Source organism: Martes martes (assembly GCF_963455335.1).
Source record: "Martes martes genome assembly, chromosome: 5".
Classification (NCBI taxonomy): domain Eukaryota; kingdom Metazoa; phylum Chordata; class Mammalia; order Carnivora; family Mustelidae; genus Martes; species Martes martes.
In genome coordinates this window covers 41,828,042-41,846,066 of record NC_137892.1, presented here as the reverse complement: position 1 = coordinate 41,846,066, position 18,025 = coordinate 41,828,042, and the positions used below count along the sequence as shown (strand labels likewise).

General features: G+C 35.3%; 1 protein-coding gene and 1 pseudogene across 14 annotated transcripts in view; one reads left to right on the top strand and one right to left on the bottom strand.

Moving 5' to 3' along the window:
- PPIP5K2 (diphosphoinositol pentakisphosphate kinase 2) overlaps window positions 1–16,541 on the top strand; it is a 78,149-nt gene extending 61,608 nt beyond the window's left edge. For 7 of the 13 annotated variants that reach the window (XM_080804157.1, XM_080804156.1, XM_080804154.1 and 4 more), the window contains 3 exons: window positions 3,355–3,495; window positions 7,457–7,582; window positions 14,819–16,539. In XM_080804157.1, coding sequence (XP_080660283.1) covers window positions 3,355–3,495; window positions 7,457–7,582; window positions 14,819–14,931 — 380 coding nt within the window. In that variant the 3' untranslated portion in view covers window positions 14,932–16,539. Of the gene's footprint in view, window positions 1–3,354; window positions 3,496–7,456; window positions 7,583–14,818 lie in introns of all 13 variants that reach the window. The other 6 variants (XR_013966859.1, XR_013966860.1, XR_013966861.1 and 3 more) reach the window with 3 other exon arrangements.
- LOC308343681 (profilin-1-like) lies at window positions 11,129–11,552 on the bottom strand (annotated as a pseudogene). The gene has a single exon. The product of its transcript is annotated as a profilin-1-like (transcript).
- Window positions 16,542–18,025: the final 1,484 nt, after the last annotated feature.

Below are 18,025 nucleotides of genomic sequence, written 5' to 3'. Positions count from 1 at the left end.
ACCTGAAGCATTGATACTGTCTAGCTCCCCTTTTCAGCTGTAATTTACATAATCACTTAACATCACTCATCAAACTTTTAAATGACCACAATGATGATGAGTTTTAATACTAAATTAGCACCTAAAAATCCCTTCTAATTTCTCAAGTGATCAGTCTACACAAATTTTAAAAATACAATTAGTATTCCGTTTTCTTTTTAATTCTTAATCATTTTAATGTTTTTTTTTCCTAATTTGTTTTCTGATCACGTGGTTGTTTTATTTAGTTACTTAATAGAAATACAGAGACACGCTTGTCAAATAGCCAAATGAGATGTGTCTTTGAAAAGTTCTTGGGAACTTAGGAGATGCAGATTTCACTGTGCAACATCATTTATCTGTGGCTCTTTGTCTAAAGCAAAACTCCGTTTGGTCTGGAGCACTTTGAAAACTTCATCTAGCCCTCACTTTATTCTCATGTGGCAATATGGTTTGCTATGGTGAAGCAACCAGTTTTGGTGTTTTTTGTTTTTTGGGTTTTTTTTTTGGTACCACTGTTTTGTGCTAAAATTTGGAGAACTCATGATAGGAAGAAGACTAAGCTGAAAATCTAGAAAGCTAATTCAATTAAATTCAATTTCTGAGGCTAACAATAAAGTGTTTCGTGCCCATTGTTGATAAACTGAATCCTTGCATTACTACTGCGTTCTTTCACGGAGCTTGTTCTTCTGGGACAAAAGGGATTATTTACTGATCATTTTAAATAATTGAGGATCAAAGAATTTAAAGGAAAACATACAGATTTTTGCTTTTATTCGGAATGAAGTTGCTTTGGTCCCCTGGAATTTTTTTTTTTTTTCTTTTTAACTGTAAATAAATCTTTCAAAAACTCGAGTCAGGTCTTTCAAAAACTTCTATGAAACGAAAGGGTTAAACACAGCTTATAGTCACTCTCCCCTGTCTGGATCCTTTAACAGCACACTTAAGTAACAGTGCACTTAAATACTTCCTGGAGGTGGAGTAAGAAGATTTCATCCTCAAACAAGAGAAAACTTGGCCTTAAAGCCTAATGTGCTTTCCCTCCTTTGTAGCTCTTTAAATGCTACTTTCTGAAGAAAAAGATCCTTATTTGGTACAGCTGCAGCTTCTAAAGAACCCACATGCATAAGAACCTCTTAGAAGAAAAACCGAAGCCACAAAATCCTAAGAAGAGACGTTGCAGGTTTAAGACTGACTGTAGTTTTTGTGCGGACTGCTTATGTTTTCATAGCCAGTATTGCAAGTTTTTTTAATAGGAGGAATCTGTGTTTACTGAAGCTTTAAAAAAAAGTTTGTGAAATTTAACAGTAACTAGAGTAACTTTATATTTCTTGGCCGAGACTTTGGCCAAGACCCACACATGTGGGTTTTCCACATGTGTGACTTAATGCATGTAAAATGCATTCCTTTCAACTCTAGAAATGTATCTTTCGGGTTTTTAAGATTCTTTTTTTTTTCTTTTTTATACTGTGTTGTCTTATCTGTCCTATGAATTGTCATTTGACTCTTTCACTTTTTATTTCCCCTAACTTTTATGTTATTTCCATCTTAATACATATCTTGGATTTACCCCTCCCTTCATCTTTAGTTCAAGGAACATGGTGAAACAAGTATCTTCTGACAGTGCTTTACCTTATTTTCTGGGCCTCTGTGCAGAACACCTACACCTCTATAGGTGCTGGTCCGTTTCCTCTGTGGAATGTCTAGGCTCCAGTGGTATGTTTTCATAGCTTCTAAACATGACAGCAGGGTGGCTTTTTAAATTGCTGCGCTAACCCTTTCATTGTGCATTAAATGCAAAGTTTACTAAAGATAAGTGGGGAAATATGTCACCAGAGGAACTTGACTGTATTGTTATTTGCCTGTTAGGAAATCTAACAGGCAAATGCAAGGAAATAGTTGTTACAAAACACTTACAAAACATTCTGACGAAAGGAGAAAAAAAATCACATCGTTAAGTTTCGTGTAATGCCGAGAAAGGGTTTGCGTGTATTTGCATGAATCCTGTACTTTAAAAAACATAATACTTGTGCAAACCTAATTTTTTTTAGTGCTTAACTTAGGTGCTTTAACTGCTGTTACGGTATACTTTCCGTTTTGTTTTGTTTTTGAGTATATGTAATGTTACATCATGCTTTGGTTTGCACCTGAAAAATCAAACAAACTGGTTTTATAAACCTTTTTGTTATTTTCATAGGAAGACTCGATTCTCTTTCAACCATACTTTCCCTGCTTCAGCCAAGACTTAGGCAGTTCTCGGGTCACTCTTTCCTCCTCAAATTAAGTAAACAATCAGCCAAGTAAAATGAGCACATGCCTATTAAAGCAGAGAGTTTTGCAGTCTATCTGAGTTTGATTTTTAATTTTTATTTAATCCTATTAGCCTTTATATAAAATCTTAATTTAAGTATTAAAAGTATTTCCTTTGGAGGAAAATTAGTTCAAATTTTGCAAAGAATAGCTGCAGAAGGACCTGTTATTTCAGTTGTATATGAAAGCAATTTTAAAAGCCATTCGGTTGAATAAAGTTTAAATGAACAGGCTATTCATATAAAAAGCAAATAACCTATATCCTATTTATTTAAAAAAGAACTGTGTATTTAAGCATTTTTGTTTCACTGATGGTATTAATAACATATATGTGCATGATTTGTCTCATGAAATTTTTGTATTTCTCTGCCATTGTTGAATGCAGACATGTCTGTATTTTGTATTGCTTTTTACTTGGCTTGACTTTACTCAGCTAGCAATTTCAACAATAGCATTATTGAGTTAATTCAAAAAGGTAGGTAAATGTTTTGAAATTTCATTTTCAGCATAAATGAATGAATGTTGTTTACAGGTCACACTAGAGAGTCGTTGGCCTTGGTATGACTAGAAAACCTAACTTAAATCACTCTTCACAAGTAATTACAACATAATTATTCTTCAATAAGAGGTTAATTTTAGCATTCTGGCATCAGGGACATATCATGGCATCAACTTATTCACCTTTCAAGTAGACCTGAAATTTTAAAGTAAAAACTGAAACAATATAATGTTTTCTTCTTCTCCCCCCCGCCAGGTTTTTTCTTTAAGTATCATTCTTAGATTTTACCAAAATATAGAATGAAATTGTGTGCATGCTATACTATGTGATTACACTTAAAATGAAATCTTTGTCACATCTTGTTCCAATCCCATATCGCATAGCATCTGGCGTCATGACTTCAGAGATCTCATGTGTTTGCATGTGATAGATTGGAAAGACCTAACCCGCATAGTTCTAAGCAGTGGTTGTCTTCCTTCTTATGATGATTTTTTAAATATCCAGATTTTTTTCTTTCTTTTTTTCAGGCTTTGAATTGTATTCCATGGTGCCATCTATCTGTCCTCTAGAGACTCTTCACAACGCCCTGTCTTTAAAGCAGGTGGATGAATTTCTTGCTTCCATTGCTTCTCCATCAAGTGAAGTTCCAAGGAAGACCCCTGAAATTTGTAGGAAAATTATTATTTTATTATTATTATTATAATATCATTTTGTGGCAGTAGATATTATCTGAATATAAAAAGAGATATAATAACAAACTCAAGTAGTGGTAGTGAATAGAATTTTAGGAGAAAAGGGGGTATACAGGAAGATTGTTTGGAATTCTTTAGTGTAATTACTATGCAGTGTGGCACTTTTCTTGACTCCTCCCAAAAATCTTTCTCCTTCCAGAAAGGAAAAAGAAAAAATCTAAGACCCAGCAATTGGGGTGCCTGGGTGGCTCAGTGGGTTAAAGCCTCTGCCTTTGGCTCAGGTCATGATCCCAGGGTCCTGGGATCCAGCCCCGCATGGGGTCTCTGCTCAGGAGGGAGCCTGCTTCCTCCTCTTTCTCTGCCTGCTTCTCTGCCTACTTGTGCTCTCTGTCAAATAAATAAATAAATAAATCTTTTAAAAAATAATAATAATAAGACCCAGCAATAGAAGTCAACAGTATAGAGTCATGGTTTTTTTTTTTTTTCACATTCTTATCGTGTGTCATTTTATAATTAGCTTTTTAAAAAATTACAAAATATCATTTGTCATTAACCTACACAGGCACACATGCCCATCCCCACAACACCTTTGATAAGAAGTCATACTGACCGAGAAGGCGCTCTTGACTAAAGAGAACAGATTAGGACAGAAGAGTTTTCAAGTTACATTCTTCAGAAAATATTCTGAAAATGTTCATTCATTGTATGAAGAAAAGGGATTCATGGCTCAGGAAGTTTTGGAAACTGTTTATTATATTACCCCTCCCTTTAGAGAGATAAAGTTACATTTGTGTAGAAATAGCCAAGGTTCTTCTGTCAGGAAAGCTCTATACCTAGATTTTCCAAAACTTATTTTTTGAGAAAACACATTTTTGGTGACACATTCTTTAGTACTGTTGTAAGGGACATCATTTTGGGAAACCTGTAGAGCTACCTTTTTGGGTATGAGAAGTCAGTGGACTGCTGTCATTCTCAGCTCTATAGGATCTGTCAGCACGTTGGAACTTCTAGTTTAGGAAGCATACAGTTTGGGGAGAGCATACTCTGCTCTGTTAAGAATCTTGCTGGGGCTAATCATATCTTCGGAAAGTCACAGACTTTCAGTGTATACCTTTCTCCTTTTCATAAGTTGCTTACTGTAAATCTGTTTCTCTGAAGAATGAAGCGGGAGGGCTTGGAATGAAAGCCACTTTCACGTGTTGCTGGGTTCTCTTCTCTGGCTACCACACTGTATTATTCTAGAGAGTTCTGTTCACATTGTATTCTGTCTGAATGGTGCCCCTTGCATTTCTGCAGTATAGTGGCCTTCCCTCTTCTTCTACTTCTGGTAGTAGAGGTCAACATTGAATCATTAATGATAATGGAGTGATATCGAGGCATTCTAAAATACTTTTAGACATGGTTTTAGGAAGTAGGTTTTAATTTCAGAATTTTCATATGAATTTTTCTGATTCTGGGAACTAATAAAACTGCAAATGAAATAACTTCTCCAAGCTCCATGAAATCAAAGTTAGGAAAACAAAGCACGTTCAGATGCCTTTCTTCTCTGTTAGCTGCTGGAATGGACAGTGCTTTTCCTCAGATTGCGGTAGAGAACCTGAATGAATGCTCATTTACCCTTTACCCTCTTTATACTTGATGTTTCACTTCTTCCCTGGGCTAAGGATTTATGATCTTAAAATAGAGATGAAAGAAAGATTCTGATTATTAAATTAGAACTTAGGATAGATATCAATGCTATTTAGACTTTAGAAGATTTTCAGTGAATGACTTAAGGAAAATAGCAATAATGACTTCTGGGTTTTTTTGGAAAGAGAATTGTGGAATATTTACAAAAGGATCATCTTTGAAGGTGCATTCATTTCTGTGATGCTGTTATATTATGTTGGCTTTATTTCTGGGGTTAGTGAATTCAGTTTATCAGAGTATATTATTGAGGTATATTAATGAAAAGAAGGATATTAAATTCCTTTTCCAGTTCAGATTAGCTCTTCTCTGTGTCATGGATACAAGTTGTACCCCAACCTGTAGCTCTCTCAAAATTTCCTGCCGTTGCTTACTAAGGGAACTAGAGGAGAACGTAAATACAGTTAACGCAGTTCATAGAATTGGATAAACCTTAGAGTCCATCTGGTTCTTTGGTTTTCAGTCGGTATTCCCAAGAGCTTTTGGAAGTTCCATGAGGAGGACGATGCTGAATGGTTAGGCCTTATGTTTTGCATGGTTGCTTCAACCAGAGTATCTCTTTTCATCCATTTTGTTTAAGATTTCATTTGGGAAAAATTTACTGTTTAAAGAAAAAAAAACTTAGAATACCATTGAGGAAATCAAGCAGTTAGTGGTCAAGCAAGACTACAACCCAGGTCTTCTGGGTTTTTTCATTCTTTTTGAATAGTAAAGAAAATAGATGCCAATTAAAATAAAAGTTATCTGACTAACTTTTATTTAATATTTTATACTGTAACTGCAGAATTAATAGTAATCACAGTATATTTACATTACTTATACTTAATTCCCTGAACTGTCAAGGAATTAGTATCATGATGTAGACTATATTGATTTTGTGCTGCTTATAATAAAGAAGCTGACATTGTTAACCCTCTGTCACTCAGAAAGTCTTTTTCCTCACTTAGGACAAATTTAATTTTGTACTAACTAGTAGATAGCTTAAAATGGGACACTAACAATATCTGATGGGGAGGAGGTGTGGAAATGCTAATTGGATAAGTTAGAGAAGGAAGTTAACATGATAAAAATAAGCAAGCAGGAAAGAGCTTGGTAGCAATGTAGTGCTTTACGTGGTACTTTAAGGATTTTTTTCATCATTTGTGTATTATGTCATTAATGACTACTTGGAGCTTCCACCAATGGGATTTATATTCATTCAGTGTAGATAGATATCAGCCATCTAAGGCACAGTTGATGTAATTGGCCCACATATTTTTCAGAGACATGCTGTTTATTGCTATCAGGTCCTCCCCTCTCCAAAATCGCAAAAACAGGCAAATCTGTATTTTGTTAACTCTCCATCCGCTTTTGGTTGGGAACTCAGAAGCTCATGCCAGTAGCTAACCGGCTCTGGCCTATCCTTCCCCAGAGAAGCTTATACTTAAGAATTATCCCTACTTTTCCTTTTTACACCTCTTAATTGCCCCACCTTGGTTAGAAAGAAAAAAAAATCTTTAAAAGTCCCTTGCATTAAGATAAATCTCAATTAGGTAATAGAGGAAGACAATCTGATTTATTACTTATAATCATATTAATTTATTCTTAACCAGAATAGTTTAATAGACCATAGTGTTCATGAATTAACTATCCCTGAATCTCTACCTCATATTTTTAAGGGAAAACAATTTGGCACCCTGTCTTTTTTTTTTTTTTTTTAATCAGGCAATAAAAGTGTCATAAGCTCTCTGCATCCCTTAAGAATCTGAGTTTCTATCAGGGCAGGATAAAATTATGTCTTTTGCTCTATTCTTGTTGGCATACCTTTAAAGATTTTATTTATTTATTTGAGAGAGAGACAGTGAGAGAGAACATGAGAGAGGAGTAGGTCAGAGGGAGAAGCAGACTCCCCATAGGGCTGGGAGCCCGATGCAGGACTTGATCCCAGTCCTCCAGGACCGTGACTGGAGCCGAAGGCAGCCGCCCAACCAACTGAGTCACCCAGACGCCCCTTGGCGTACCTTTAGTAAATGCTGTTAAGTGCTTATTATTTACAGTAGAAACAGAACATGTATTTGGCTAAGAGAGTGAGAGAACTTTTTATAGGAAAGATGGGTTTGCTGAATTTACTCTCTAAAACTTACATTGTTTATTTTCTCCTGTAATGTATATTCATAAGTCCACTAAATATGTCATTAGAAACTTCTAAAATGAAAAGACTTGGCAGAAAATTACTGAACTACCATATCTGTTGTGTTTTTTTTTCTTTCAGCCTCTACAGCTTCACGTTCCAGTCCAGTAATGAGAAGAAAAATAACTTTAAATACTTATACACCTGCAAAGATCCTCCCAACACCACCAGCTACCTTAAAGGGTACAAAAGCAAGCAGCAAGCCAGGTTAGGACTGCTTGTGAATTTATGGATTCTGTATAGCAATCAGAGGAGTAATAACAGCTTGCTTTTTGAGCTTAAAATCTATTTTTACAAAAGATCATTACAATTCCTAGAGTTAAAAACTGTTATGGTAGTCCATTGATGTATCTGTATTTTTTTTCTCTTTTGGCTCTCCCACCCCTGTATCTGTTAATAAAAATTATTTCATACTTACACGTTTCTGCAAACTAACTTATGAACTCTTTTTGCTTTTCTTTTGAGCCTAGGCATTATTTTAGTCCTTTTATATGAAAATTTTTTGTCTTCCTTTACAGTGTCTTTATTTTCCATTCTCAGTGTAATGGTAAGAATACCAAATTCAAGTATCTCTTATCAACTTTTTTCTGTTTGTTTCCTTTTGTGTGTTTCTTTTTTAAGATTTTGGTTTTTTAAGTAATGTACTCAGCCTGGGGCTTGAACTCACAACCCCAGGATCAAGAGTCATGCTCTACCAACTGAGCCAACCAAGTGCCCCAACTTTTTTCTGTTTTTAGTTTTCGGCATATTTGATTGTGTGATTGATCCTTCCTGAAACTGTATCTTATTCTGACTTCCACAGTGTACTCTGTCTTGGTGCTCTTTACCTTTATCTGATTCTTCTACTCTTCTTGTTTGAGGGTCCTTCTTCCTACTTTCCTATACTAAATAAGGACATTCAGCTGTTCTTTTTTTCTTAACCTATACCTCTTTTCTTCAGAGAATTCTAGGCAGCTTTGAGTTTTTGACTGTGTCCTCACTGGAAATCTCTTAATTCTTTGCCTCATGTTAGTGCGCTCAAATATTCTTTTGGTTAAGAGTTTGTGCTTTGGGAGTGGGAGGAACCTAGATTAAAATCTCAACTCTACTACTTATTAGCTATATGATCTTGGGTATGTTACTTAACTTCCCTGATTCTTGGTTTCATAGTCATAACATCAAGGTAATAGTGCCTCTTAATGGTTGTCAGAAAGGAGTCCAATAATATAAAGTACTTGACACACGCAGTAAACACTCACTAAATGTTAGCAGCTGTTATTGTTACAGTGTTGCAAACTGTTCTTTTCACTTCCCCCCAAATAAATCCCTGTGATACTCAGGTCATTTTTCTTCTTCTAAAATGTTCTCCCATTACTTCCCACTCTTGAAGACCCAATCCAGCCCCCTCCACTGGTGATATATTTATAGGATTACCAAAACAAGAGCTCTGATGACACTCTACTACTGACTTGATATTTATACCTAATATAGCTCTGTCAGATTATCAGGCTTTAATAAATTAAAGGCAATATTTTAAATATATTTAAACTCAGTACATTCTAAATAATCAGAATATGCAGGTATAGACAACTGAAATCTTAAATATAATCTTAAATATAAAACTTAATATCTGAGTATCTTAAATATAACTTATGGTATATTCCGTATATAACTCAAAGCTAACATTTATATAGTTTTTTATGCTTCAAAGCGCTTTTTTTATTTCTAAACATGGCCCATGGCCATGTCATTATGGATGAAAAGTTACAGAGAGGTTGTGACTTACTCCTGTTCACATAACTGTTAATTGGTAGACCTCAGACTTGAATACTCTTTGAATCATGGTACATTATTGTTCTCTATATATTAGACACATAATAAATGTATTATTTCATAAGCATTTTTAAATGATGAAATGGTATTATATTTGATTTTTCAAGTGTAAACCTTACTTGGTCATGATGAATAATTTTTTTTTTAAGATTTTATTTATTTATTTGACAGAGATCACAAGTAGGCAGAGAGCAGGCAGAGAGAAAGGAGGAAGCAGGCTCCCCGCCGAGCGGAGAGCCCGATGTGGGGCTCGATCCCAGGATCCTGGGATCATGACCTGAGCCGAAGGCAGAGGCTTAACCCACTGAGCCACCCAGGCACCCCAATAAGTTATTTATATGTTGCTGAATGCAGTTCGATTTTGAGGATTTGGGCACCTGCATTTGTGAAAGATAGTGACTGGTCTGTAGTTGGGTTTTTTGTTTGTTTTCTTTGTTTTTGTAATGTCTTTTAGATTTTGGTATCAGGTTGATTCTGGCTTCATGAAATGATTTGGGAAGTATTTCTTCCTCTTTCTATTTTTGAATGAGTTTTTGTAAGATGGGTATTTCTTAAATTTTGATAGAATTAATTTTCTATTTCATTTTAGTGATGGCTTTGCTAACTTGTAGTTTTCAAGGAATTTGTTCATTTTATCTAAGTTGTCAACTTTCTTATTATTTTATTATCCTTTTAATGAATGTGGTAATAACTTCTATAATTCATGATACTGATAATTTGTGTTATGGTTTTTTTTTTCTTCATTACTCTCACTAGGGAATTATCCATTCTGTTGGTGTTTTCAAAGAGCTAGATTTTAGCTGTTTGTTTTATATTTCATTGATTTCCACTCTTTAATATTTTCTTCCTTCTACTTATTTTACATTTATTTTCTTTCTAGTTTCTAAATCACTTTTTGTGAGACATTTCTTCTCTTACTATATAAACATTTAAAGCTGTAAATTTCCCTCTTTTAGCTACACCTCACAAAAGTTAAATTTTATTTTCATTCTCATTCAGTTAAAAATATTTTCTAATTTACATTGTGATGTATTCTTTGAGTCATGGAGTATTTAGAAACATATTGGTTAATTTCTAAATATTTGGGGGGTGGGGATTTGAATATCTTGTTACTAATTCCTTGTTTCATTGCATTGCAATTACAAAACATATGCTGTTTTGTAACATACATTGATTGCAGTCTTTTAAATGTGAAACTTTTTTATGGCTTACCATTTGGACTTGGTACATCTTAAATATATCAAGAGCACTAGAAAAGAAATTTTATTCCATAGTTCAGTAATATAATGTTCTATCAGTACCCATTAGGTCAGAATTGCTGATAATCATATTCAGATCTTCTGTGTCTTTACCATTTTGAAGGGTGGGAACAGGTGCATAGGAGGAAAGTTTCTCACTGTTTTATCAGTTGCTTAGAGAGCAATTTTCACTCAACTGTGGAATTGTCTATTTCTACCTTTAATTCAGTCAGTTTTTATTCTGTGCTTTGAAGCTTTTTTATTATGTACATATACATTTGATGTGACTTCCTAATTTATTGACTCATTTCTCATCATGAAATTTCCCTCTGATTCCTAGTAATGGTTTGTCTTCAAGTTTATTTAATCTACTGTGAATTTTGCTACTTCACATTTCTCATGCTTACTGTATGCATGGAGTATTTTTACAAATAGTTTGTGTCTTCATTTTTTTTTTTAGTAGAAACTTTTTTATTCAGAAAATAAAACCCCAAAAAACAAAAAAAGTTTTCCAACCATACACAGGAGGAGTTTGGGGGGGGGTGTCTGTCCATCTAGCCCCAGCCCCCAGCCCATGTGGTTTTGGCAGCAATAAGGGGTGTGGGGTAATGGCCCCCAAAATAAAAATGGTGTTATGTGTATGTCTAGGAAGGAGAGGGGTGCAAAAGCCGTGGGGAGTGGTGGGGGGCAAGGACGGATGAGGTCAGTACTGGGAACGCCACAGGTGGGATGCTACTTCCATAGCATTTCTTGTTGATCATACCACCATGGACACCTTCTTTGCCCATCAGCAGGACTAGCGTCTTGGCAGTCATGGTGACAGTGATGTTGAAAGTGGGGGCTCCACTGGTGCTCTTGGTACGAAGATCCGTGGTAAATTCCCCATCCTGCAGCAGTGAGTCCCGGGTAACAGAACATTTCTGGCCCCCAGGTGTCAGCCCATTCACGAAAACACTTGACCAGTCTTTGCCAACCAGGACACCAACCTCAGCTGGCATGATGCTGATGAAGGTTTTCCCAGGGACAGCGGCCCAGACGGAGGGCTAGTCCTTATAGCCCACAATGGCCACGTCCTGACAGGTCCTGTCCGCCATGAGGTTGTAGATGTAGGCTTTCCGCCTGGCCATGGCGCTGCTGCTGGGGCCCACCTGGGCCCCTGGCCTCCGGCTGGCATGCAGGAGGAGGCAGAGAGCTCGGGGCGCGCTGCGCTCCAGACCTCGGCTCTGCTCTCTGCTGTGTCCTCGTATTTAAGAAATTTATTTGTTGTTGTTGTAGGCAACATACATTTGGCTTTTTAAAAAAACCCGTTCTAACAATATAGTTGAAATGTTTATAATTCATTAACATTGTAATTATTGATATGGTTGGGTTAGATCTACTATTTTATTAGATTTTCTGTTCGTATATTCTGATTGTTACTCTTTTATTCTTTTTTGCCTTGTTTCGTATTAATTTAGTATTTTTTAGTATTTTATTTTAACTTATCTATTAACTTTTTAGCTTTATCTTTTTGAATTATTCTTTTATTGGCAGCTATAAATACACATCTCTCACTTTTCATGGTCTACTTAGAGATAATTTTATACTCAAAATGTGGGAAGTGTTGCAACTATAGGTTCGTTAACCTTCCTCTCCTCCCATCCTTAACACATAGTTATCTATGTGTGTTACTTCCACATATATTATAAAGGCTATAATATAGTGTTAGAATTTTTGTTTTAAGCAGTCATATATGTATTTTAAAGAAATTAAAAAGAGAAAAAAAGTCTTTTATTTATCCACACGTTAGCCATATCAGTTTTTATTCCTTTTTCTATGTCTTTGTTTCCATCTAGTTTTGCTTTCAACCTGAATCTTTTTAGCATTTCTTATACTGCAGATCTGTTTCTGTATTTGAAAAAGTCTTTATTTTACCTTTATTCCTGGAAAGTAGTTTTGCTGGATAGACAATTCTAGGAAGAAAGTTTTTTGTTTGTTCATTTGTTGTTATTACTGTTTTCAGCATTTAAAAGGTGGTGTTCCCATTTTCTGGTTCCCATTGTTTCTGATAAGAAGTATTTGCTAATTTGAATTGTTGCAGTGTATGCTGTGGATTAATGAATTATTTTTTTCTGCCTGCTTTGAGCATTTTCCCTTTATCTTTGACAAAGTCTCAGCAGTTTGACTATGGCAAGCCTGCCTAGGACTTTTTTTTTTTTTTTTTAATAATTTGGATTGATGTTCACTTTTTCTTCTCCATTCTGCTGTTAATTTATCTAGTGGATTATTATTTCAGATATTTATTTATTCTTTAGTTTTAGACACTTTTTGATTCTTATAATTTTTTTCTCTTTGGAGATTTCCTATATTCCTATATTCTTATTCATTATAAGCAATCTTTTCCTTTGTTCTTGAGTATAGTTAAAGTGCTTGCTTTAAAATTCTTGCGTAACTGATCTGGCTGGTCTCGGGATTGGTCTCTATCAATTTATCCATTTTCAAGAAGAAAGATGTTTTCCTGTTTCTTCATACATTGAGTAATTTTGGATTGTGTCCTAGACATTATGAATGAGATGTTGTATAAACTCCAGACTGTTATTTTTGTTATGTTTCTCACAAGACTATTGAGTTGTTTGGGTTCTTGTAAAGCAAAGAGTTAACCTTGACTGAACTCAGATTGCAAAACTGTGTCCCTTGAAGTCATTGGCAGCTCACATTTCACTTCATTTCTTTTAGCCTCAGCTGGACTTCTTGGAGCTTACCTTGCTCATGCCATAAATATGATCAGGGTTTATACAAAGAATGGGGGGCTTTCCCTTTCTGGGATTACTCACCTGACTTCCAGCAGCTGTAGTTGTTCCAATACGTATCTTCTTGTTCTTAATGCTACTAAGAATGAGTTTTATGTTGGAGTTTTAGTCATTGCACATGGTTCAGACTAGATACTCTGGATACTGTCCTCAGGCCAAAAGCTTTTTTTTTCTTTTTCTTTTTCTTTTTTTCCTTTTTTTTTTTTTTTTTTGAGAGTGACTGCTTGTGAGCCATGAGCTAGGGGCTGGGCGCGGGGGGCAGGGGAGCGTACTTGGAGGGTGGGGAACAGAGGGGCAAAAGGAGAGGGAGAGAGAGAATCCCAAGCAGGCTCTACACCCAGAGCAGAGCCCAACGTGGTCACAACCTTGAGATCATGACCTGAGCTGAAATCAAGAGTCAGGCACTCAACTGACTGAGCCACCCAGGCACCCCATTTTTTTTAAGGCCAGAAGCTTTTTCAAAAATGTATGTGTGTTGGGGGGACTCAGCATGGGTTTCCTTCTTCCAAGTGTTGATTTTTTCCATTGTATGCCTGCTTTTGTTTATTCTGCAGTGTCTTCAAATAGTTGTTTTTCATATTTTATCTTAAGTTTATACTTATTATCTGCAGAAGAGTTGGTGTGACAGAAGCTTCCCATCTGGACTGGAAGTATAATCTGGCTTAGAATAATTTTTTAGTAACTCATTAGGGCTTGATTTTGGTTTGTATATAGAAGGATGAATTCTAAATCAAGAATGTCTATAGTTTTCTAACCTTCAGGTTTTTTTTTTTTTTAAGATTTTATTTATTTATTTGACAAAGAGCACACAAGCAGAGGGAGGGGAGGGAGAAGCGGGTTCCCACCGAGCAGGGAGGACCCTGAGATCATGACCTGAACTCAAGTCAGATGCTTAACCAACTGAGCCACCCAGGCACCCCATCTTCAGGCTTTTTAAATAGTGATGACATAAAAGATAGAGTAGAAAATAGATGTTTTTAGGGAAATGATGAGTTTTAAACATAAGTTTATGTTTCCTGTCAGTTACCTATACAGAGATTTCTATTGGGATATACAGGATATAAAAATCTTTTTTTTTTTTTTAAAGATTTTATTTATTTATTTGACAGAGAGAGAGCACAAGTAGGTAGAGAGGCAGGCAGAGAGAGAGGGAGAAGCAGGCTCTCCGCTGAGCAGAGAGCCCGATGCAGGGCTTGATCCCAGGACCCTGAGATCGTGACCTGAGCCGAAGGCAGAGGCTTAACCCACTGAGCCACCCAGGCACTCAGGATATACAAATCTTAAAGTAAGGGAAAAGATCTGGGACCGGAGTGTACATTTAACGATTGTTAGCACAATAGATGGTAGTTAAAAATGATGAATAAATTAGTTTTCTAGGAAGAATGTAGAGTGAAAAGAAATTTTTTGTGAACATGGCCCATTGACATTACTTTTTTGTACTAGTGTTGAATTCTAAAAAGTTAAAAGGTTAAAAATGTTCTATTGAATATTTATAATGTTTCATTTACATCACAATTATAAAGTAATTATTTTATTACTTAGCAGTATTATTTGAACATGAATTCTTGTGAAAATCTAAGCAATAGTTTTCTTTTTTTGTATAGCTACCAGCGGACCTTCTAATGCAGTTGTTCCTAATACCTCATCTCGAAAAAAGAATATAACTAACAAAACAGAAATGCATGAACACAAAAAGACCACTGGGAAAAAGAAATGAAATCTTAGCAGAAGCTGGAACTCCTTAAATATATAAAAGTCACGTGTTCAATAGAAAAGGACACATAATAAACCTTGACTGAAAACTGTCAAAGCAAGTCGTTTATGTTTCTCCTTATACATCTCTGAATTCATTTTAGAATATGTTAAATCTAGAGAATTCTTTGTATATATTCAGGTAAGGAACTTTTCTCATGATCTTGAAATGTTTAAGATAATGTTTATTAACATTTTATGAGTACCAAAAGTTATAGCGATGTAGGTCTGTCATTCTTAATGTTATGTTTACGGTGTACCTTTGGTAAAGACAAGGACAGAAAAGCCCAGATAGCTTGTACCAGTGTCACACCAATAATGCTGTTTACTTAAGAATCTGTGAGGTGACCTCTATATACACTTTCATTTTCATGGGATTTTATCTTAGCTGTAAAAACCTGTAGCTTGGGTTAGAATTTGACAGTCAGGATTACTGATGCAGAATTTTTAAAGTGTATTTCCAAAGAGATTTCATTGACCATTTAGATTAGAATCCTTTTCCCCCAGTTGTTAGAATTACATATATGCTGCAATATTTAATAACTGGAGTATTAACATAATGGGTTATTTTTTCAATCTGTGCTTTGAGTTTTTTTATTGTATGTTATTTAAAATATTACATATACAGCTGGAATAACCACACCTTTATGCACATAAATTTCTTATATTAATTTGTAGAAAATATTTTCTTTATATATTTCCTTACCATAAGGTGCTTTTGCTCATCAGGAATTTTGCTTCATGTGTTGGGAAGAAAGACATCTTTAGATTTTTTTTTAAGAGATATAGTTGACAAGTTTATAAATGTTACACTTATTTTCAGAGTGCTTTTTAGATCTAAGGAAATCAGTTCAAAAATGGGTATCATCAATGTGAGAAGAATGTCTGAATTCTGTAGTTGGTAGCCATTATGTATAGCACCTCTTTTTAGCATTTCTACTCTTATCCCTAGTGTATCAGTTGATCTCACTAAGAAAGCTTAAAGATAGAACATTTGAAATAAATGCTCTTTTCAAATGATTAGATTTTGAAAGGAAATTGAGATCATTGTTTCGTGATTTCATCTATGATGTGAAAAAATATTTATTATCCTTGGTGCTTTTTTCCCCCTAATGCACAAATAATTATAAACCACTTGAAATGACTTAAACTGTAAACCAAACAGTACAACCTGATAAGAATTCCATGCATTGCCAGTCAGGTGACTTAAATTGCTAAAGCTTTAGTTTGAAGCTTATGTTCAGGAAATTACTGAATTCTCCTATGAACACAACTATTAAAATTTTTCAGGAGACTCTCCTAACTCTAGATCATCATCTAAGAATTGACTTCTAGAAAATAAGCATATTATGTGTTAGTTTTTAAAGTACCAGATGCAAGAGTCACAAATATATATAATTATACGTTTATATACGTCACTTGAATGTAATTATATTATGTGGAGACATGTCTTGTAAACAGTTGAATATACCTAAGCTTTCTGTATGTGAAAATGTTAATGTGCTCAGTGTGGGAGTAAGAAACTTCTTTTATTTTTTAAGTGGAACTGAATTAAAATATTTTATTTCCAGTATCAGAGTGACTTAAATGACAAATTATTTTTTATTCCCATTCTTTATCTTTCCTTTTAGCTTTCAAAGTAGAAGTAAATGAAGAAAACTATTTGATTATTAAACAGTGCTATCTTAGATCTGAAATAAAACTTTCTGTTGGCCATACACATTGCAATATATTTCCTAGAAATTAACAAGAAAAGTTCAGCATAGCTCACTTTTTCCATTGTTATACAAGAACTGTGATTTGACTATAGTCAGTAAACTCAGTAATATTTTTGTATAGACTGGACAGTCTTATTTCAAAGGATCTTTTAATCCTTTTCTAAAACAACAGCAAGGCTTATACGTAAGAGCAAGAAATTATAGTTACCACTATTTAGTGGAAGTTTGACTGAACCACCTGTTTCTCAAATGATTCTGTCCCTGGAAGGTGTTATTTTTCGTTTGTTTTAAATACTGGAAGATACTCCTTGCAGTCTAATCCTCCACCCGGCAGAGATGAGGTTCCTAGCCTGAGGAACTGCCCAGCCATTCTGGGGTTTTGATCTTAGAGTACGTTATTCATTCTTCCCATCCTTAACCATACATCTGAACTCAGACTTAACTTTGCCCTTGAAGTTGTGCTGGTGGCTTTTGCTGCCCTGGTTGTATTGAGGTCTCATAGTCCATCCTCAACGGGAAATATTCTGGGGGTGTTTCACCAACCTCAGGTTTAGGAGCAAAATGTGCTGAACAGCTGTTCTCATGTTTCCTTTGAGCAGGAAATGGAGGCAGAAGAAAAACAGTAAAGGGACAGAGAACTTGTAACAGTGTGCTTAGTATATACCTGGAGCAAAAGGGCAATAGATGGCCATGGAGAGAGACGAGTTAAATGTACACTTCTTCAAGAAATACTTCATTAAAACTCTTGAGACAAGACAAAAGTCTGTTTTGAACAGTACTACCCAGATTTCCCTCCAGGTTTTCTGACTCTGCTCTGCATGTCCACTATTACCTAGTTTCATGCCAGTTTGAACTGAGATCTTACCTTTTTGTCTGGTGTTCATCCTTGATGGAAAGTCCTCAGTATTTCCTTTTGCACTTATCAAAGTTTGCTTTCCGTATAGTGTTCATTAATATTACATCATTTTATGCTTGACTTACCTGGACAGTGTAGACTGCCTGTATTCTTCTTAGTCAAGTGGGGATCATTTCTGCGATGGCTCAGCACTTCCCTCTCTAGCCTCTCTCCAGTTTTCATAAACTGTACCTAGAGCTTTCACCACTAGCAGCTTCTTACCCAGGGGAACAATTTTTATATTTCTTCTGAAGGAGTCACTTGTCATAAGGAGTCCAAGTAGCAGCAGCTCTCCCTTTGTACAGAATAATGGGTACCACACTATTGCCATGTGACGTTTTCTTTATATGGGTCAATTGTTTTGAAGGTCTACTCTATTTTCAGAGAATGGAGAACTATATAAGATCTATTATTTTATATGTACATTATATTTTGACTAAATATAT